The sequence below is a fragment of the Triturus cristatus genome, chromosome 3_2, assembly GCF_964204655.1.
Source record: "Triturus cristatus chromosome 3_2, aTriCri1.1, whole genome shotgun sequence".
Classification (NCBI taxonomy): domain Eukaryota; kingdom Metazoa; phylum Chordata; class Amphibia; order Caudata; family Salamandridae; genus Triturus; species Triturus cristatus.
The window spans coordinates 1,123,693,437-1,123,716,623 of NC_140584.1; the positions used below are offsets into that span (position 1 = coordinate 1,123,693,437).

Consider the following 23,187-nt stretch of genomic DNA (forward strand, 5'->3'; position numbering starts at 1 on the left):
TGAATAAACATAAATAAATTAAAAAAAGGTTACCAACACGAGAAATGTTAGATACAGATCACTCCCTGTTAAAATGGGAAAAATGAATCCTTGAATATTAACTTTCAAATGTGCACCACTTTGTTGGATACCTAAATGACCCTAAAAGCTTCTCTCAAAGATAAGGTGTCAACACTTAGCACATTTAGTGCAGTAGACAGTGATGTATTGTACATTTTAAATACCTGAACAATAAAGTCTTACTTACTGACCATGAAAACACGAGTTTACCAACCTCTACTACTACCCCATCTTCCTATTATCACCCACAAAACATTTGGGGAATAGGGTTTCCACCTTTCTTACTGACCTGTACTAACAAAATATAGGCCAGGCAATTAAAAACCTTATTGGGAAAGAAACTAGACAGCATAATGCATGCATTAATGAAAGTAGACAATACCATAAGGTGAAACAGTTTCTCCCCACCTGAAGGAGACAACGCCCAAAGCCATCATGGTAGCAATTACTGACCCTTAATACAACCTTCTCTATTAATCAGCATGCTGGTGCGGTCCAACTAAGCAAAACCAATAGCAGAAAAACTAACCATAGCATGATTGACTGAAGAAGTGTGTTTGCTCACCTCATACTTATTTGTTGCTTATTATTACTACTCATAGAAAAAAATACTTTAACCCACCTTCAATTACCCACCTTCTTTGTAATCCCCCCTCTCTCCCTCAACCACCCTGCCTTCACTCCAATGGGTCCTTGCTCTGTCCATCCAAGACACTCCCGCTCCCCCTGCTTTCACCGGCAGAACTATCTGCCTCCCCATCCATATAGACGCAATTAACAAATCAAGCCCTCTGTTTGTCTGTCCATCCAGCCATCCCTTTGTAACCATCCATCCATCCATCCATCCATTCATCCATCCATTATCATTATTAATTCACTTATACAGTCTCATTGACATACAGTTAGAATGATTTGTTGGCACAATCCTCAATTTCGCATCCAAGGCTTTCTTTAGGGGCACTCAGGACAAGGGAAAGTATGCGCTCTTGTTGTGTTGCCATGTTGTTCATTGGTTTACAATCTGTGTTGTATTTTACGTAATGATCAGCTCTGGTTTTGAATCCTGTAGATAATATGGCTGCATCATCTATCGCGTCCTTCAAATCTTCAACACATTTCTGCTTTACATCATTTCCGGATTTGATGGATCTATTACATAAATTCATCAAGTTCAACTTCAGCATACCACTGGACATGACTGCTACAGCTAAGAATGTGTAATTCGTACATTGGTGAATTTGGTATTTTGTTCTTTAACAGCCACAGATGACATATTTTTGATAAATTCTGAATAAACTCCTTAGAATGTCCCACCCTGATGCTTGATTCAATTGCTTTTATATCATGGTAATAATCTACCAAATGAACCTAAGACATATGGATTCTAGGGAGCATGCAACGGTTTTGAAGTGGCACAGTCTTCCAAGGACAAATGAGCCTAGACATTGGCAATGAAGCAATAGGATGCTTTACTGGCAATGTCAAGCCTCACAATTGTTAATAAAACTCTTCTGTGGAGCTTGTCCAAGTGAAGCTCTTTCCCTGTTATTGGCACATAGCATTCATGTATCCGAACTTTAAAAAACGATCCGGTCAAAGACGTCAAAGTATCTTGGAATTACTTACGTGAGAACATGCACCTATCTGGGTCCACACATGGTTCACTGGTGCAATTATTTCCTGGCGATAAGCATTTTTGCCCTATAGGACAAGTGAATTTTTCACCTTGATAAAAGTGAGAGAAATACAGATTAGAATCAATTGGTGCCTGAGGTAAGCATTACTGTGTCAAAAATGTGTACATTTATTTTGGGTTAGACATGTAGGTGGGCCTCCCACGCCTTGTTAAGGTAGGAATGAATATAAATAGAGTATATCTGATAGAATATAAATTATAAAACTATTGTGTGGACAGAATATCATGTCAAAAATATCAAAGGTCCAAATATAGAGAAGGTAAGTACAATTACCATTGTTAACTCCACATCCAGATACCTTGAAGATATGCAGCTCTTCAAGGTACATAGATATAAAGTTATGGATAGAAAAAACGTAGATGTGGAGTTAAGTATAGAAAAACTTAGCTTTCCCAAAGAAACTTATCTTCATCATAACTTTGTCCTCCTTAATATTGACACAACATTTTGTACACATGATATTTTTTCATCGCTATTTTGTCCAAACACCATGAATGTAATTACAATTCAATGCAATGCACTTTCTGTGAGAAAGTTAAAGAAGGTTTAGAAAAAAAGGTATACAACACAGATATAAAGGTAAAAAGGGATATACAAATGTCACCCTGGTTAATGTTAACACTTACGGGCACGATGTTATGTACGACAAAAATCCAAGCAGTAGAACTGGAGATATGCAAGTTTAGAGATTTAAGTAAAAATTGTGGATCTGATGAGGCACCTCTTGGTCAATAGGGACTCAGTCTAGCAGAGGACAGAAGTGCTCAGGCGTGTCCAATTGCAGGCCCAGTTGCAGCAGGCCAGCTTGACAGTTGCAGGGAGACCTCTGGAGGTTTAGGTGTCCATGTAGCTCAGAACAGAAGGTCAGCCAACAAACCCTTGGAGTCACTCAGGTTAGCCTGGGATAAAGGGAGCAGGTCCAGTCTTCTTTCTCAGAGGGCATGGCCTCAAACAGTAGGGCAGTCATCTGATTGCAGCAGGGTAGTGCTTTGGGGAAGACAGCAGGCCTTAAGCAGCAGGACAGTGTTCTGGGGAGAACGGTAGTCCTTCCTCTGTAGTGTCCACAAGATCAGGAGTGTACTGAACAGTGGCTCAGGAGGCACAATATTTATTCCCAGTGCCAGCCTTTGAAGTCGGGGATTCCCTATGTTACCCATACATCAGGTTTTGGAAAGATATCCATGTCCCCTGTCAAGGTTTCAAGAAGTCTTAGGTGACAAAAGGATGGTGTCAGGTTCCTTTGTGTGATTCAGGCAATCCTGTTTGAAGTGCAATCCTGGCAGGATGGTCCATGAATTTCTCTGTGATGTATGTGATGAATTATTTACCTTTTTCCCTCTAGAGGGCGGTAGGGTGTTTTATATGCAGTGTTGAGAGTTGTTTGAACCACCTTAATAGTGACACTGCTCCATTTGATAGGAGATTATTTGCACGTTGATGTATTCAGATTAGGAGTTGAATATGGTAAATATTCCAATTCTCTCCTTATTTCCTCAACTTGAATAGGATTTGAGCTGTTAGATTTTATGCCCAAGTTAATTACTCATCTCTCCAAGGTTATTGCTGAACTCTATTGTTATGGAGTCACTACAACATGTGAGGGTTATAAATACACATTGGCCGCCATAGAGTTAAATTTCAGTAGAGAGGTGCCAATGATGTCAAAGGAAGACAATCGTATGTAGCATTTGCTGCTGAAAGAGATAAAAGTTGGAATCCAGTGGAGGCTGTGATCATGAGAATGTAGGCAGCCACCTGAGCAGGCTTGAGGGAAGAGGAGGTTCGTCAGAGAATGCTGTCACCCTAAACACAAAAGTGTATTGAAGCTACCTAGATAATACAGAAGCACCCATATTGTGGTCTGAGCTATCTACCTCTACAGAGCAAGCATGAAAGCTGTCAGTGATGCACCAAGTACTAGATTTAGGGATCCTGGCAAAGCTGCAAGAATTTATTGAAATAGGAGGTCCCAAAAAAGCTGAGTTCAGAATTACTAATGCTGTGGCACATGTAGGTATGCTGGTCATTTCACAGATTCATGGTAACATATGTTGCTCTAAATCTGATCCAGAGTCTGCAACTGGGAAAAGACTTGTTATTTTCCGGATGCACCAGAACGTCCTCATTTCCCTCGAAACGGGGCCCCAATGTGTATTTGTGTGCATACCTCAAATAGGGTAAGGTGCGTTATTCTATCATTTCTATTGCCCATCGATGGTCATAGTAACTGTATGATTTTGGTGCTCATGTTCTACTTGCCAAAGAGTAGTAAGTCTGGAGGACAGACAAAGTCACCCCTAGTACCAGTGACAGTGGCAGAAGTACTTTTTAAGCGAGTAGGCATTTATATTGATTTTCCTCTGAATCTCCCCGATTTGACTTCTGATAATAGTATATACTGCACATAGCGAACCATACTATAAAGTATCTGAAAGCTATTCCATTGAGGAGCACAACTGCGCCTGTGATAGGCAAGCCTCTGTAAGATATTTTTTTATGCGTTGTGTTCTCTACACAGGTAGTCTTCTATCAAGGAAAAAACATGATGCCATTCTTACCACTCCCAAAGTGACAAGCTGGTTGAAAGGTTAAACATGACTCTCAAAGGAGAAGAAAGCAGGAAACCCTCCTTCAGGAAGAGTCACAGAAGAGCTTTAGAAACTTTGAGCTTCTATACAAGAACCACGTCTGTAGCCCATTGGTACTTGTTAATGAAGATTGAGGAGGAAACCTGAGGACTCTTACAGGTGACAAGGTTGACTCCCTACTAGACCTAAGGTACAAGCGTATGCACACTGTGAAGACCACTCTCACCAACCTTCAGCAGTTGATGAATGGCATCATTCCTAATCTTGGGCATAACTCTGCCACCTATTTAGACAACAGCAGTCTTCAATGCTAACTGGGAGGATCACCGTTCACACCTCCCAATGGTTCTGCTGGCATTGGAGCGCGCTGAGCTCATGATCAGTATAAACAAAAAATAGATAAGACAATGTCTGTGGTCTGTCTTGAGAAACAGGTATGATTCTTTGCCTACAAAGGTTTTTCTAGAACTCACCAGTATCACTAGACTTGTAAGGGAAATTATTGCACCAAACCTCTTCAGTGATGGCCTCTTCACTTCCAAGAAGCAGCCCAGGCAGGTCGTTGTGGAATCACATGTAGCCTTTGATAGACTACAAATGGCTCTGAGCAAAACTCCTCTACTTCACGTGCCTGGCTATCGCAGGTACTTCCAGAGCCTGTTTAGATATCTCCCTGGGTGAAACCTAATTTTGCACTCTCTCTCTCACTCGTCTTTATTTATCAGTGTGTTTAAACATCTGAGGGGTAAAATGAGGATGGAAAGGTTAAAGGACTCCATGAGAAAAACAAACAACTGAGGACACAGGTACCAGCAACCTTCCTAAAAAGTGTGTAAGCACACTTTTGTTTTGAGCTTGCTATAAGGTAGAAGGTGGCAGGCACCTGCTGCATCCCTCTGAAGGGCAGTACCCTGGGCATGGGCCAATCTCACCCATGCTAAAGGCCGGCCCTGGTGTCTTCAAAGTATGGAGGGACACCTCAGACTAAGGTGTTAGTTCCATATTGATGACACAAGATCACATGGACAGAGAGTTTCTGGTGGCATTTATTTGTTGTTGACAACTTTACAGAGAGCTAAACTGGGTGGTCCTTGAGAAGGAAACATAAAACATAATTTGAGCTTCTGAAGAGCTTCCATCTTTACATGTTAGGGACTGCCTTCACCATCCTTAATGATCATAAGACTTTAATGTATTTAGACCAAAATTATTGCAATGTCGAGTTCCTTAATAGGACTGAAGCTCACTGTTTAAACCAAAGCAGGGATGTCCCATGAAAATGTGGTTGCACACTCTAGAATATCTACTCCATCAGATGACAGATTCCCCTGAATGGGTGTTATCTCTGGAGGTCTGATTCGTGGAGTGCAGCCTGTAGAGTAGAAAGTCCCTGAATTAATGTCCATGTTATAACCTCTCTTCCCTTTTACTGTTCTGGCAGATCTAGTATGTTTTCCGGTGCAAGTGACCTTTGTCACAAATCCCTTGATCTGTTATATATGTTATTATGGCATATATCTTACTGACAGAGTTCTAGACTACTTATAGTGGTATTACTTATAGCATGGGTGATTTCGTCCCAATGCCTAGACTACAGCACTACTAATGGTAAGGGGCTAATGATTCTAGTAGACGTACACAGCTCCATTTAACTGAACTTTTTCTGTAAACATGTACATGCGAGGTTATAACCATGTTGGGTTATGAAACCCCTAAGGTTGTAAGGTGCTCCTTATGGTTTGCTGTAGTAAGACTTGTCTCTCTTTTTCCAATATGGTGCTCCCATGCCGCTCCACTGGATTTCCACTCCCTTCGAAATACAATCTACAGCCAAGAGAACTATCTGGCTTTCAATACACATTAGCAGGAGGGGAATTTTGTACTCTGGCTGAATCTGTGAACTAATCCCTGCAGGTCAATGTCTGATCTGAGAAACAGCAACACCAAGACAAAAATCTGGCTTGGTGTTGAGGCCCAAATGATACACTTGATAGGTAAAACTGGGTTGGCTCCAGGCCTGGGCGGTAAATTCCGTTCCGATCGCGGAATTTGCGGAATTTGCGTAATTTCGCGTTCCGCGGAGAACGCGAAATTGCTAAAAAGTCTGCTTTCCGCAATTTCGCAAAATTTTTGCTTGTTCGCGATCTCAAAATGCGTGTTCGCGAGATATTTCTCCCCGAGCACGCAAACAGCAATTGTGAACAGGAAAAAAGCATCGCGAACAAGCAATTCCGCGCGTTCGCGGAATTTCTGCGTGTTCGCGGAGATTTTTTACCGTTTCGCGGAGATTTGCGTAACGCAATTCCGCAAATTCCGCCCACCCCTAGTTGGCTCCTGCCACAAATCCCAGTACTTTGTGATGTGAACAAGGACTGCCTATCTGAAGTACATATATGGCAAGGTGGCTGTTTGACTCCTAAATCATCACAGTGAAGATTTGCATGCCTGTATGAAAAATGCATTGAGTGGACATTCACTTTATTGAGTCTGTTGGTTGATTGCTGAGCTCGAATTCTATGTCAGGACCGGAGGCTCCGATTATGCTACTAATTTCTTTACTGAAATTTGCTCAGCAGCCAATCATGTTACAATAAAACTAAAAACCACAATACCCATGAACCCACTGGGTACCACGTAATAACCATAGAGTATGCACGTATAAATAGTCAGCAAGAGAATACCACATCCTCTTTCTTTGCTGCTCCGCAGCCAGTTAAGTGCTTTTCTCATTACGATAATTGACTGTTTTCATTTTAGCGACTGTATTGTATTTCTATCACTTAATTTTGCATTGTTTGCATGCTTTAGCGCTGTGCGCGTACTCGGCTATTGCTATTGTTGATTTTCACGCGTTTGGGTGCCGGTATCGTATCGCTGCAGGGAGCGCGTGTCTGCCTGTTTTCACTTGCCCCTTTTGACGTCCTACTGTATACTGACTCAGTTGGGGCTGTATAATTTTGCATAGGCTTTGCCTAGAGTGGCTTTAATATTGGCAAGCCCTCCCTCCACATTTGAATATTTACATATTTCAGGTTATTTTTTGACCTGCTTCTGTGTAGCTTGCCTTCGGGGTTTTGCCGCTCCCCCTTTATTGTGCTTCGGCATTCAAGATTTCTGTAGTGTTTCCTTCCTCTTGTGGGCTTTATTTACGCCAGATGCTGTCATGGCTGACTATTTTGAGGAAGATGATTACTATTATGACTATGAAAATGAAGACGCCTCTGGCTCTATGGAGCAGGATTTGGTAGAGGCTCTTGACTTGGGTGTACAAACTTCTGTGAACAAGGCGCTGGTTCGCGCTATTACACCATTAAAACGTCACCTATCTCAATATGCAGTGCAGCAGGGTTGGCTGCCTTCGTCCTCAAAATCTTCGAAATCCTCTCAGTCCTCCAAGTCCTCCAAATCTTCAAAACTGCCTAATCCTCACAAATCAGATTTTGTAAAGTTGGCTAAGGCCCTTTCTTCAGAGCATTCTTATGGGCAACCTCCTAAGGAGCTTTCTTCCTCTCCAGTTCATCAAACAGATGATGACGGTACCTCTCCCTCTTCTTCCTCGGACCATGGGGTTTCTTCTCCTCCCCCTCGTAAAAAAGCTCGTAAGGAGCATTTTGTTGATGCGCCGTCGCATCCCCAAGTTCTTACTTTTGAGCCAGCAGACATCATACATCCCAATTCGTCTTCTTGGCTACCGTCTCAGGAGGTGGCGGAGTACGTCCAAACACACATTCGTCAGCCTTTTGACAAGGATGTGCGTACCCGTCTTCGTTCTGAATGTCCACGTCCTGATTTAGCAGATAAATTAGCGGACACTCCTGAGGTGGATCCCACTATGGTGACATATCTTAAGAAATATGCTAAGGACCCTAAAAGGGGCATTGACAGAGCATGGCGCTCTTGTCAGGATAAACTTTTGGATTTACTGGGACCTCTCACCAAAATTTTGGATTTAGGTTATCGAGCCAAGGAGTCTTCTTCTGCCATTGACCCTGATGATCTGATTGGTTGGGCTCAGAGAGCTGTTTGTCAATTGGGTAACGCCAATTGTGCTATGTCTTCTGAACGCAGACGTTCTATTTTTACTAAAGTTGGACCCAAAGTTAGCCGAACTCTCAACATCTGAATCTGGTCCTTTGGCACAGGGATTATTGTTTGGCCAGTCTTTCCTTAAAGAACTCACTAAATTTGTGGCCACTTTTATTGGTCTTGATAAGGCTCAAGCTTCTATTAGACGGGCTTTTCGTCCGGTTTTTGGACGGGCCGGACGATATAGGGGACGATCGTCCGGCCGAGGTTATAACCAATCTAACCAACGTGGTTTCCAGTCCCAACGTGGAGGGGGTCAGGACTCCAACTATTCCAACACCAGGTCTTCCTTCTACCCTTCCCGTAGAGGTCGACACCAATTCCGGAAGGGACGTGCAGGCGGTAATCAAGGAGGACATCAAGATTCCTCCGCTTCAGGTGAGTTTGATCTCTGCTTCAGAGGTCATGTTGGGGGGCAGAATTCAGTTTTTTCTTCCAAATTGGCGGTTGATCTCCAACGATGCATGGGTGTTGGAGACGGTCCAAGGTTTCCGAATAGAGTTTTTCAGTTGCCCAAGTCAATCTTTCCCTCCTTATCCCTTGGTTTTTTCCATTCAGGATCAAGCGGTTATTTCCACAGAAATAGACTCCCTTCTGAGAAAAGGGGCGGTTGTCCGGTCTTCCCCTCATCCACAAGGTTTTTCCAGCCAGGTCTTTCTCGTTCAGAAAAAAGGAGGCGGTTCCAGGTTGGTTCTCAACCTGAAAGAGTTCAACGGCTGGATTGTCTATCGCCACTTCAAGATGGAGGGCATCCATCTTTTGAGGGATCTTCTTCAGGAAGGGGACTGGATGGTTCGTCTAGACCTGAAGGATGCGTATTTGTCGATTCCCATTTACGGTCCTCATCGCCGGTTTCTCCAGTTCCAATGGCAGAGTGTCTGGTACGAGTTCCAGGTTCTCCCGTTCGGCCTGTCGTCAGCACCCTGGTGCTTCACAAAACTTCTGAGACCTGTGGTAGAGTCTCTCCGAACTCGGGGTGTTCGTCTGATAATTTATCTGGACGACATTCTTATCATGGCTCACTGTCCACGTCTATTAATGCTCCATTTGGAATGGGCAATAGATCTTTTACAGTCACTCGGGTTTCTAGTGAATCCTCAGAAGTCTATGTTTCGTCCTTCGCAGTCGATAGAATTTCTGGGTTTTCTGATCAATTCCCTCTCTTGCCAACTGTTGTTGCCTCTTCAGAAGATCAGGATGATCAAACGGGAGTTGAAATTGATTTTACACAAACAGCTTGTGTCATTGAGGTCTCTAGCTCGGATTGTCGGCCTGTTGGCTTCTTCAATTCAGGCCATCTTCCCGGGTCCCCTCCATTATCGGGCACTTCAGCGACTCAAAATCCATCATCTCCAGAAAGGCCTCCGCTACTCAGATCAGATTCCTCTTTCAGAGGAGGCGAGGTGGGAGATGTTGTGGTGGTTGGAACACATGGAGTCCTGGAATGGCAGAGCCCTGTTCGGAGTGTCCCCGGAGGTGGTGATCGAATCCGACGCCAGTCGGTGGGGATGGGGAGCCCGTTGCGGTCCAATGTCCACGGGCAGCCGGTGGTCTTCGGAGGAATTATCTCTCCATATCAATTGTCTGGAGCTTCTGGCGGGGTCGTTTGCGATCCGTTGTCTGTCTCCACGCATGACGAATTGTTGTATTCTCCTACGCATGGACAATGTCTCAGCGGTTCGATATGTCAACAAGTTAGGGGGGACACGTTCCAAGATTCTGGCAGAGATTGCCAAGGACTTTTGGCACTTTTGCCTTCAGAGGAACATCACGGTGATTGCAGAATACCTGCCGGGTCACAGCAATCTGATAGCCGACTGGAATTCTCGACATCTCCAAGATTTCAGCGACTGGAGACTTCATCCTCGAGTGTTCAGATCTCTGTCTCGAATGTGGGGCCCCTGCCAGATCGATCTTTTTGCCTCTCGCCTCAACACTCAACTTCCTCGGTTTTTCAGTTGGCGTCCGGATCCGGAGGCTCTAGCCACGGATGCATTTCTTCAGACATGGCCGTCTCTCCTGTGTTATGCCTTTCCCCCGTTTGTCATGATATCCAGGGTTCTGGCACGCATGAAACTCTATCAGACGGAGTTGATTCTGATCACCCCTCTCTGGAGGGCTCAGGCTTGGTTCCCTGTTCTCCTGCAGCTATCTTGTGCAGTACCAGTTCTTCTTCCCCAATTGTGGAATCTGTTGTTGGATCCGCTCAACAATCCTCATCCTCTAATAGAGTCGGGTCAACTCTTTATGGTGGCATGGCGGGTTTCAGGGATCGCTGGCAGATCTCAGGTCTTTCGCGAGACGCTTCCAGATTTATCGACGAAGCTTGGTCTCCCAACACACACAAACGTTATGCTGCAGCATGGAAACGATGGTGTGATTGGTGCGCTCAACGGGAAGTGGATCCCTCTTCTGCAGATGTCTCTTTGATTGTGAATTTCTTAGCTTCTCTTGCCTCCTCAGGCCTTGCGTATCGGACTGTCAACAATTTCCGTTCGGCCATCTCTGCGGGGCATATTCCTATTGATAGTAAACCTGCAGGTGAACATCCTTTGATTTCCAAATTACTCAGAGGTATCAGATTGGTAAAACCTCCTTGTCCGAAGTATGTTGCGTTATGGGATGTGTCTATTGTCTTACGTTTCTTAGAGGCTTGGCCTTCCAACGACTCTTTATCCCGCAAACAATTATCTGCAAAGTTAACTATGCTGTTATGTTTAGTCTCTTGCAAACGTGTGTCTGATGTTCGCGCGCTAGATCTTGCAGGTCGTACTTTTTCCCCTGAAGGGGTTACTTTTTCCATTTCCAGACGTACTAAGTGTAATACTACCTCAGTCACTTACCCATGTTTTCCCAATAATCCAAAACTCTGTGTAGTCCAATGTATTAAAGATTATGAGGTAAGTACTGCTCCATTTCGACAAACTTTGCATGGTCAATTGTTGATTGCTTTGCAAAAACCCTTTCGCCCTGTGACTCCGGCTACTTTAGCCAGATGGGTCAGATGGCTCATGGGTGAAGCAGGTATTGATGTTACAACTTTCGGTGCACATTCAACTCGTGGAGCTATGGCTTCCAAGGCTTTTTCTATGGGTGTGTCTTTAATAGATATTATGAAAGCAGCTGATTGGTCAACTGATTCTATGTTTAAAACTTTTTATTATAAACCTATTTTGGATATTGCTTCTGTTGTGGTGGATCAGCTTTGAACAAGCATAATCGGAGCCTCCGGTCCTGACATAGAATTCAAAATTTGCGAACATACGTGACAAGAATTTTCAATTCTATTAAGGACACGGAGGCGAGGATTATCCCTCCCATGTTTTGCTGTCATGTAATTTTTGCATATATATCGTTGCATATGATAATTTTCAACTATATATTTTGGTATATTATGATATTTGGATACATTCCTTGTTTTCTTTTCCCTCCCTAACTATTTTATGCTGTTTGCTTTCTTTCGGAATGGTATATTACGACTTTATGTCTTTTTTCAGGTTCTGATCCAAAGTGAGCTGCGCTCCTCTCTTTTGTCTTGGATTATCTTTTGGACGCCTGCTGGTTCCAGTTTTTGAGGTGTCGATTCAAGCATCAAATCAGCTGTTCCATCCTGTTGGTCTTCAGTTGCAGTGTTCAAGCTCCGATTGTTTCTTCCAGGCTCTTTCCAGTTGTTGCACTATTTTCTTCTTCTGACTGTTGCTAACTACCAAAGAAAGAGGATGTGGTATTCTCTTGCTGACTATTTATACGTGCATACTCTATGGTTATTACGTGGTACCCAGTGGGTTCATGGGTATTGTGGTTTTTAGTTTTATTGTAACATGATTGGCTGCTGAGCAAATTTCAGTAAAGAAATGAGTAGCATAATCCTCGCCTCCGTGTCCTTAATAGAATTGAAAATTCTTGTCACGTATGTTCGCAAATTTTGAATCCCCCGACATCACCTCACCCAGAAGTGACTGCTTGCCCACGCTATCCTGGGAGACAACTCCAGAAATGGTTGTACTTGGCCCTAGGAGTATCGGATCCAAATGACCTCAAACTCCTTCTCCCCACACACACACACACACACACACACATGTGGCATCAAAAGTGAAAGGTAAGTAGCGTTGGTGGTTCAGATAGGAGTTTTTAAATGCCAGTCAAAATACATTTTCTCTCTTGTCCTATTGCATTTTCTGTTTAGACACAACCGAGCCACACTATTCCATTTTCTGTCCAGCTGAGCTCATATGGGATTTCGCAAAATGTGGTCGATTCCACTGCTTCGAGCTGCTGAGATTAAAGAATTGGACAGCGGCATGGGATTTTTGTGAATCATTTCCATCGAGAGCCTTGGTATATGCTGTGTCAGTATTTCTCTTTTTGGATGGGAAATCTGAATTTACATGCAGGAAAGCAAATATATGGCTTAAATCTTTAATTCTTTTTCAAAACGAATGCTAACAATGACATTTATTATAACATAATAAGGAAAACACATTTGCTTCCTGATTGTTTTTAATTAGTAATTTATATACGCATGGAATGTTATGGGTAAATGAGTAAGGATTTACAGATATAGTATAATGCAGTTGAACAAAATAGTTCTAGCTTGAATACATACACTGGGCCAGATTTACAAGCTTCTCATGCAGTGCAGTGAAGTAGCCACACATGCTGCACTGCGTGAAAAGGAGAGAGCAGGAGAGCGCCATATTTACAGAAATATGGCACTTTCCTCCACTCCCCCTAATGCCTGTGTAAGAATGAGCAGCCGTGCGCCATGGACACACATTTGCACTATAGTGCAAGGGAGTCTCTGTGAGTCTACCATAGGTTTTGTACTGGAAGGATAGCTTTAAACATATGCCCACTTTGTATCTGTACTGTACAGTGCAGCACAGATGCAAAGTAGGAAAATAAAGGGAAGTAAAAGCTTTTCTCCTTCATAGCACCTATCTGATTGAGTGCTACTTTCTGATGCCAAACCTTGTCCACTTTTATAAGTAAATAGGGCCTCATTTACAAGAAAGTGCTACAGGACGGCACCATAAGGCCTTTGGCGATGCCACTCTGCGGCACTTTCAAAGCACAGGGATATGTCATATCTATAAGGATATGATGGATCCCTTTGCTCTCTCGCTGTTGCGCAATTAGGTGCCCTGCGCCGACGCATGCACCCTTGCACCATGGTGCAAGGATGCCTGCATCACGGCGCTTATTGTTTATGTGCAGAAAGGTGTTCCATCCTGCACATAAACAATATGAAATGGCGTTTTTCAACTTCTATGTGTCCTGCATTATCACACATAGACCTTGCAAAACGTGAGTTTTTTAATGATTACAGGACACCGTCCTGCGCATAAACAATTATAAGAGGTGGTTTCCTTGTTCTATGTGTGCAGAATGCAGCACAGATGGAAAGAGGAAAAAAGTAAGGAGAAATTAATGATACATTTCTCCATGTTTAGCCTCCCTACTCCTCCCCTGGGGAGGCGTAGCATTCAGTTGCATTTCTAGGTTTACAATTTCTTATAAATATGGAAATGTGTCAGGTTCCATGGGTGTTGCCCAGGAACACCCATAGCAACACCCATGGAAAGCCCCTTTCACACAAAGTGCTGTGTGTGAAGGGGCAGTATTTACAAGGAAAGGAAAAGTGGCTTTTCATGTCCTTCTAAATATGGGACAGCAAAATGCACCGCCTGTGTATCACAAATTGTGACGCACCGGCGACGCAATGGGCTTGCAAATAAGCCCCATAGTGATTTGCGGCAGAAACCATGGGTGGTTCCATGGGAACGACCATGTACCACCCATGGCACGGCCCCTTTGCCCAAAGTAATGCAAAGCATCGCTATGCGCTGCATATCATTACTTGCAAGAGATTTTCCAGCGCATCCTTGGTGTGTGGTTACCCCATTATTTATGCCTCTACCTCCTATATTTTTGACTGTGTGCTGTACTACATTTGTGCTGGTTTTTGTACTCTGGGCGCTTTACCAAAGCTGATCAGTGCTAAGTTGCAAGTGCTCCCTGTGTATATTGTGATTATAATTTGGATATCCATTATTGGCATATTTGTTTTACTGGCAATTCCCTTGTAATGTGCACTATGTGTGCCCAGGGCCTGTAAATCAAATACTACTAGTGGGCCTGCACCACTGATTGTGCCATCCACATGCGTAGCCCTGCAAACATGTCTCAGACCTGCCACCGCAGTGTCTGTGAGTGCAGTTTGAACTGCTATGTCGACCTGGCAAGTGCACTGGAGCTGCCTTTTAACATCTAACAAGTGTACATTTCAATTGGGAGGAGATAGAGTCAGATACGATGCATTCATTTCCTCTATCCCAGCGCCAATGCTTAATTGGCTGCCATGCGCCAACTCAGGCACCCGTGCAAGGGTGTCTGCTTTGTGAGAATGATTATTTTTGTGTAGGAAGGGACACCTTCCTGCACAAAAAAAATGAAGGAAGGCAATGTCCTCCTTCCATGTGTGCTGCTGAATGCAGCACACATAGAAAGAGGAAAACAAGGAGAAATAAAGGTATCTTTCCTCGTTGCACCTCTCCTATGCCTCCCCTGGGCAGGCGTAGGCTTTTGACACATTCCCAGGCTTACAGAATGTTGTAAATCTGGGACTGTGTCACATACAATGGGTGTTATGTGGGAACAGCCACCGTAACGCCCATAGCATCCCTTCCCATTGCAGTGTGAGGCAACCGAGCAACTTGTTCTGTGTTATCTCACACCATGTCTCCAAGGCCATTCAAAGCTATGCATGGTAGCTTTAGGTGACCTTGTAGACATGGCCCTGCAATGTGCACCATTGCAGCCTCATTAAAAGTGATATTCCAGCGGTGCAGCGGCCTTGTAAATGAGGCCCGTAACGTTTTTTTGTTTTACTTTTGTGATGCAGACACAGCATTAATTCTTAATAAATAGACCCATTGGTGTCTATAAATTGTTGGTATTGAAATTTAACTATTTTGTGGTTGTACTGTTTTTTATGGTTTATCTTAAGAAAAGCAAAACATTCAAAGTGATATTGATTAAATAAAATTAAAGTGATTTCTATATTTCTCTATTTGCAGCAAATCTGGTAAGTTTCCTAGTGCATGTGCAACCCCGTCTATAGAGGTCCCGGTGCATACACATCTGCGGCTTTACTCAAATTGTTCTCCTACACACAGCCGTAAGCACAGGTGTGGCTGTCATACAGAAACAAACCCTTTTTACAGTGGTATCACTGCACTGTCACGGTTTCCGTGCATCCAGGAAATTGCATCATATGTCTCAATTACTTACCGGTAATTTTAATTACTCCAATCTTTGTCCTAGTACATACTTCCTGAAGAAAGACTGCATCTGGTTTCCTGATCACACCACTAGCCAAGCTTTTTCACCTTTCTTATGGTTCTGTACTTCCGCCCACCCCTTTTCCTCATCAAAGGCTTTCTCAACCATAGAACACCCTACTGATAACTTACGGCCTGATTTAGGTCTCGGTGGACTGGTTTCTTTGTCACTACGATGACAGATATCCCATTGGCTGAAATACAAATCCTATTATATCTAATGTGATTTATATTTTGGCGGACGGGATATACATCACCTTTGTGATGGAGTAACCTGTCGGCCGAGATCTAAATCAGGCCCTTAGCTCTTACTCTCAACATTATTTTAAGAGAGAGGGAGGATGCATAATTTCTAGGACGAGGGAGGAGGACTCAGAGTAATGAAGATTATCAAGAAGTGAACCAAACATTACCAGAAAAAGATTGGTGGAGCAGGGGATGAAGAGATGAATGAAGGGAATGATTGATGATAGTTTGAATGAAGGATGAATGGAAAGAAGGACAAAGAGATGAATGACGTGTGAAAATATATAGGGCGATGGATGGAAAGAGAAAAGGATGGATGGATTGGTGGAATATGGAAGGATATCAAGAGAAAGAATGTACAATGATAAAAAGAAGGAATGAAAAAGAAATAAGCATAGGAAGGATGGATACAAAGAAAGATGATAACTGAAAAAGTCAAAGATGGATGGATAATAGTGCAGAAAATGGAAAGAAGGAATGAAAGTAAGATGGCAAAAGACAGTAAGGAGAATGAGGAGAGGACAAAAGACTGAAAAAAGGATCGAAAGATTAAATATTTTCAGAATTCCCTTGGGTAAGCAGTCATTCGAACGACTGCTGGGTTCCCTTGCTTGACCCACTCCCTTGGAGATATTTGGAACATGATTCAAAGTGGGGCTATTTTATGTTTCTGCCCAGTCCCTTGATGAAGACAAATTCACCACAGAAGAAGCTCATGCACTGCTCTGTAACTTCACTTTAACAGCGGCCAGTGCAGCCCTTCAATGGCCATAAACATGCAGGCCAATCCACTGCAATTCACACAAGCATCAAAGTAAATGCATAACCTTCACAGTAGCCTGACACAACGTCACAATGGCTGACACCATTTGGTGCCATTTCAATAAAACAAGGCCCGCCCGCGTGCTGCTAAGGAAACAAAGGCAGCATCCTCTAAAACTAGATGGGCGATCTCTCCTTAAACAAAGCCGCGTCCTGTGGGCCGGTACCTTCAAGCTCCTCCTTTTTAGGCGCCCTTGAACTGTAAAACATGATTAATCAATGAAGTATCTTAACTGTTGGCCTCCAAATAGCACCCTGGTCCATAATTCCCCATGAAGTGGTGAAAAAGAAGGCACAAAACAAAAACAGGATGTTGTATGTTTGAGGAATTTTTATGTTGAAAAGGGAGGGTATGGAATACGAAACCAAACCATAAAGAAAGGAAGAAGTACCTTGGGCATGAATGTGGTGAATTAAAAGGGTAAAGTCTCTTCAGAAAAGATTTGTTACAAGCACACATATATTTGCAGCCCAAAAAGTTGATGAAAGATCATTTGTGGTCAATATGCGTAATCTACACATGCCACATGACATGCACACACAATTCCATCCATAGCACTCCGGGGGATTAGTGTACTCCAAACCCATCTATCTCCAAGAAACCAACAGCTCGAGAGTCTGCAATGGAAGCCATGGAGCACCGCCACAACCTTGCCTTCGTCTTCATCCATCTCCCACCTTTGGCTGCAGCTAAGACCTCCCTGTTGTTCAAGATTCTTCATTAAAACGTTTATTCCAAACATCCCCCTTTGGGGAGATGTCAGTTTGAAGAGCCTTGAAACAACATATGCTGGGAAGAATTAGAGTGGAGGACGATATCTTCTATCTGCTAAGACCTTCTTGATGTTGGTCAAGATTCTTCATTAAAACTTTTATTCCAAACATCCCCCTTTGGGAAGATGTCACTTTGAAGAGCCTTGAAACAACATATGCTAGGAAGAATTAGATTGGAGGACGATATCTTCTATCTGCTAAGACCTTCTTCATGTTGGTCAAGATTCCTCATTAAAACTTTTATTCCAAACATCCCACTTTCGGGAGATGTCACTTTGGAGAGCCTTGAGACAACATATGCTAGGAAGAATTAGAGTGGAGGACGATATCTTCTATCTGCTTTCGCGATATCTCCTATGCTTACAAATATTTCCCAATCCAAGGGTGCGCCAGCTTCAGTAAAGTTCAAGTCAGTCCAACAGTTTTACCTCTGGTCACAATACAAGTCCAGAGAGTGGCAATTAGTAGGGTTTCTGTCTTGTCACATTTTATATTATTATAATGACTGATTCCTTGTTACTTTGGTGGCTGCAGCCCTCCAGAAAATTTCAATCCTTTCAAATCTGGTACCGCCATGTAAGTTACATTTCTATGGTTGCTTCATTAATGGATTCTTGTTGATTATCAAAGTTCTTCGCTATCCAGTATAGCTCTGAAAAGCATTGAACAAAACTTTGGAGTTGACCTGTATAATATATTTGTCACTTACCAAAGGCAACAACGACATTGATAGTGGATATTTACAAGAAACGAGGAGTACGTTTGCTAATAATATAGGCATCTCGTTAATGAAGAGGGGCTTTTCAAAGGACAGAAGGATGTACTACAATGTGCAGTTGAACTTGCTTCAAAAGTACATGTAAGATGCATCTCCATACATTCATAAATACTTCCTCCGAGCATCTGCTTGGGTTATAAATTGACAACAACTCAGGCTAAAACTGCTGGTCAAAATAGACAGTGATTTGGTTCATCTTGGAGACACAAAATTTCCAGTTCAAGGGAAAATGGATGGATTGAAGACAATAAATTCTACTTAGCGTAGTTACTATGATACGTTGTTTTTAGCGTTAAGGAGATATGAGCATTTTACTATATTATGCAATAATTAGTGGCTGTATTATTTGCTTTTTTTTTTAAATACATCCTAAAGAGTATAGACCAAGCAATGAGAGGCATCCATGGTAAAGGTTCAAGTTGATGTAATTACCAAAACTAGATAATCTGTGTGAATAATTTACTTTGTGCATGAACAGGAAGAATTATGAATGAGAAATCATAAATTAGATCCAAGTAAAAGAATGTATTTATATAATTTATGGAGAAAAAACTCAAGAAAGGAATTAGGATTTTGATGACCACTGAGCAGAAAGGTTACAACAAATCAGTTGTTTTGATATAGTAATTCCAAAATAGTAGACAGAAGGTGTGCACATAGAAGAACGATATATTTATAGCAACTTTCATATAAAAGGATTGAATAAAATGTTGAAAATGTGCCCTAGCTGGGGGATCAGCCCAGATTATATGACCTTTTTGCTGAGCCTTCTGTTTGCTGGCTATAGAACTCTGTACACTTTACCCTGCGAATCAGGGGTAAAGTGCTTGTGCTCCTCCTTTCAACATGGTAAAATTGGTATACTCCTGTTTGGCATATTTAATTTACTCATATGGCCCTATTATAAGGTACTAAGTGGATCTAATGCCTGCAACTTAAATTCCACTAGTGGTCTGCTGCACCCACTGAGCCACTCACTGCAGTGACAGGGCAAAATATGGTGGCAGGCCTTCCCTCTGAAGCAAATTGGCGCAAATTTGACCAGTCAAAATAAGACCTCTTGCTAACCTAATCCTTTCTCTTAAATATTATTAAGTCACCTCTAAGTCCCTATCTGGCAGGGTGAGTTGTATTTGAAATGAGGACATGTAAAGTTTTAATGTTTCACAAGTCCTTACATTGAAAGATTATAAAAGCTATTTTCACTGGAGTTTAATGTTAGATATGGGAGAACACTAGGACTACCTTAGTACATTCCCCATACAAGCCCCAGCCCTCAGAGCCCAAGTTTAGAGTGGCCAAAGAATTTGGTCATCATAAAAATGCCCAAGAGAACTGGGTTAGTCCTGGGAACCTTTACACTAGATGCCCACGGAGTCCATTCTAACCAGGCATAAATTTGACACCCCCATGCACCCACTTCAAATCAATCCTGGACCTGTGGAGGATTAGACGAGGACTGAACCTGCTGTCTGAGGCCTTAGATGAGCATAGAAGACTGGATCTTCTCTACCTCTTGTACCGATGACAAAGAAGTAGATTCAAAAGGTCATAAGCTGACCTCCTGTTATAGCCACAGGGACACAACAAACTACAAGAGGCTTTTTCCCCGCAACTGCCCAGCTAATCAGTAGCAACTGGACCTGGGCTGGACTCTCCTGTAGACTTCTGCCTGCCACCCTGCGAAAGTGCCCCTTCGGGATCTTTAGAAGTGTACTCATGATGACAATTGGAACTTAAAGACCATAGGTAAAATCTTTGGCCAGGGTGAATCTGCTTAGTGTATCCAGCCCGTGCTCCATTGCGGGCAGCATCAAATAGCTTTTCCTTTCTGTTCTACCGGGACTATTGACTAACATCAGTACTTTGTGGTTCTTGATGCTATTTTTGCTTAAAACTTTAAAAATACATTCGAGTTTGTTATTGTTTTGAATCATGATTGTATTACTGTTTTAGTATGCATAAATACTTAGCACATTGCCTCTAGGTTAAACCTGTCTGCTCTGTGCTATAGCTGCCAGGGTGGTTGGGCTCAGATTAATTTAGTGATTTTGAGGGTTCACCGTGGCAAGGACTATAGTTATTACGTGAGGTGGTTACTAATACTTCATCAAATTCACTTCATTTTGGTTGATTAAAAAAAAACATAAAAGGGTACAGGCACACAAATTGCGTTAAAACATTCTTAATTATATAACAGTCAATGAGAAAAATACGCAATTGAATGATGGAAAGTAGTCTAGTGTACATAATAAAATGACATATCATAATTATGTAGTCGTCGGCAATATGGGGCAGGGGAATGGGGCAACATAAATAAAGTGCTAGTGCATTAGCAGAAATTACATAAAACAATCATCAGATTGTTAACCCCAATGAAATAAACAATGTATTATCGCCCCTTTTACCCCTTATTAACGTCCTTGTACGAGATCCAGCAGTAACAATATTGCTGTACATAAAATAGTTACATAAAACAGATATATACAATTTAAAAACATACATTTCAGATTACAAATTAATCCTCGCTTGCCGGGTCATCATGATTGCCATTTTATCTGTCAGGAACAGGGAAGGATTTCAACAATGCCTTTCTTCTAATCGCCCAGCTGCGACCTAAGAATTTCGGTGTTGCGCAGGCTGATTTTAATATGCGCATGGCCTCCTCTGAGTTTCGGGTCTATAGATGTCTGCACACAGGTGCTAACCATTTACTCCTTGGTTTCGCATGAACTGGGCAGGCAAAAAGGACATGGCCAGTTGATTTGTATGGACAAGCACAAGGACAGCCCTTGGATCAAGTTTTATTATTTATCCAAGAATTAGTAAAAGCATTAATAGTTAGGCTGCCATGCCTAAACTGGATGTACAATTTCCTATCGGCTGGGACCTTGATGACATCAAAGAAACTTTTCTAGGGAACAGTTGGGTTTCGAGTCCATAAAGGTATCAGCTAAGGAACCCTGTTTGGATTATACAAATTTATTCTGATCAACCCATACCCAATAAAGTTGTTTTACATGGTCCCTAGTATAGGTCGGTGGGTGGCCTATGACCTGTTGCCACTGCTTGTCCAAAGGTTATCTACATAACTTCATCCATCTGATCTTTTTGTTAGTGTCTAAGGCTGAAACCTCACTGAAGGCTGCGGCATACGATGGTAATTCTGGAATGGTGGCCAGTCTATGCAAACAGAGCAATGGGCGATGGGCGAAGTCTCACCAGGTCATTATTCGACTTGATTCCTAGTCCAAGTTTAAGAGGGAGAAGGGGGGTGCTTTGGAGGAGCAATACCAGGTTTCTGAAGAACTTATTTTCCACTACTCTGAGGTCACTTGCATTTGTTGTGCCCCATAGCTCCGCCCCATACAGAGCACTGCTCACAACCTTACAGGTATACAGTTTAAGGGCAGGTGCTATCTGCTTGGTGTATGACAGATGATGCTCCGGTAATCTGAGAGAATTTCAAAGATGCCTTCTTCAGGTGGTTCTTCCAGGCCATTCCCTCAGACAACTTGATGCCAAGGTAGTCAAAAGAGCTAACCCTCTCAAGCGGAATGTTATCTAAGAGCAATTTCCCTTTAAAGGTCATGTGGGGGTTCAACATCATTAATTTGGTTTTATTGGTATTGATAACCAGACACCTTTCATCACAGAAAACTTTGAAATGATTTAATAGTTTTTGGAGGCCCATTGGTGTTTTTGAGACCAGAAGTGTCATCAGCAAATAAGAGTGTAGGGATTTTGTGGTTTGCTAATGACGGGGCGTCGGCTGATACTTCCATTTCTTACAAAAAGTATGGATGCAGAACTTCTAATTACCATTATTTACTTTCTAGTTTTTCCATAGACTAGCATCACTGGCCTCTCATCTTAATGTTAATGGTTGGCATATTTGAAAAATAGCACACTTTTGTATTTTTGTTTTTTTTAGTTAATGCAGTTTTGCATTTGCAGATGCGGGGAATATGTGCGAGTGAGAGTGAGGCAGAGTGTAGATCTCTAACCATAAGTCTTTAACCTTACACATATTACTAAGAGTTGCTTTCAGGAGACCTTCATATTGTTGCTAATGTGCATAACAGACAAGAGTGTGGTTTTAGTTCAACTCAAATTCATTCATGTGCCTCTTGCCACTACCAAACCACAACCTACACACAGGATTTCTTTACAATAACTGATTAATCCCTGTGCATCTGATAGGATCATTTATCTCCAAATGGACTACAAGCAGACCACTCAGTTTATTTGGATATTATTAACTAACCTATTGGTCAATTTCCTAATGCCCTCTTGTCAAAGCACTGGCCATGACGTGGTGTATTTATTCTCTCTCCTACTGATACTCCACCCTGCATGGTACCTGGTATCGAATTATCAACACCTCAGTTCTGGAAATATCTAATCAATTGTGATAATGCTCAAGCAAATCCCACTGAGACAGTGATCTACTGAATCAGAGGACTGTCCACACACAAATATTATGGCCTGCATTCTGAGGTTCCTGAAGCAAAATTGTGACGCGGGTAATGGGAGGAAGATGCTACTCCAGCAAGCAAAAAAAACAGTGGTCCAGATTTTCCAAACCTGAATTATTGGGTGCTGATTCACACCCAGAACATCCATGATAAATGGATGGATCGGGCTGTGGCTATAGGTGCAACTTGGTCCCTGTCTTTCCCTCTTCCTAACAGGGATCTTGAGATGGGGGCCATATGTCCTTGTTTTACAGACAATACAAAGTAAAGTTCACTTTCTGCTTAGATTTTGCATCCCAATCCGCATCCTCAGCC

The 23,187-nt window shown here is 42.4% G+C and overlaps 1 protein-coding gene and 1 pseudogene across 1 annotated transcript in view; one reads left to right on the plus strand and one right to left on the minus strand.

The window, feature by feature from the left end:
• The window catches only part of LOC146859227 (uncharacterized), a 118,596-nt gene that overhangs the window by 14,890 nt on the left and 80,519 nt on the right, over positions 1 to 23,187 (minus strand). The window contains exon 10 of the mRNA XM_085649921.1: positions 1,687 to 1,785. Within this exon, the coding sequence (XP_085506047.1) occupies positions 1,687 to 1,785 (99 nt within the window). The remainder of the gene's footprint in view (positions 1 to 1,686; positions 1,786 to 23,187) is intronic.
• Positions 7,509 to 21,643, plus strand: LOC146859228 (uncharacterized; annotated as a pseudogene).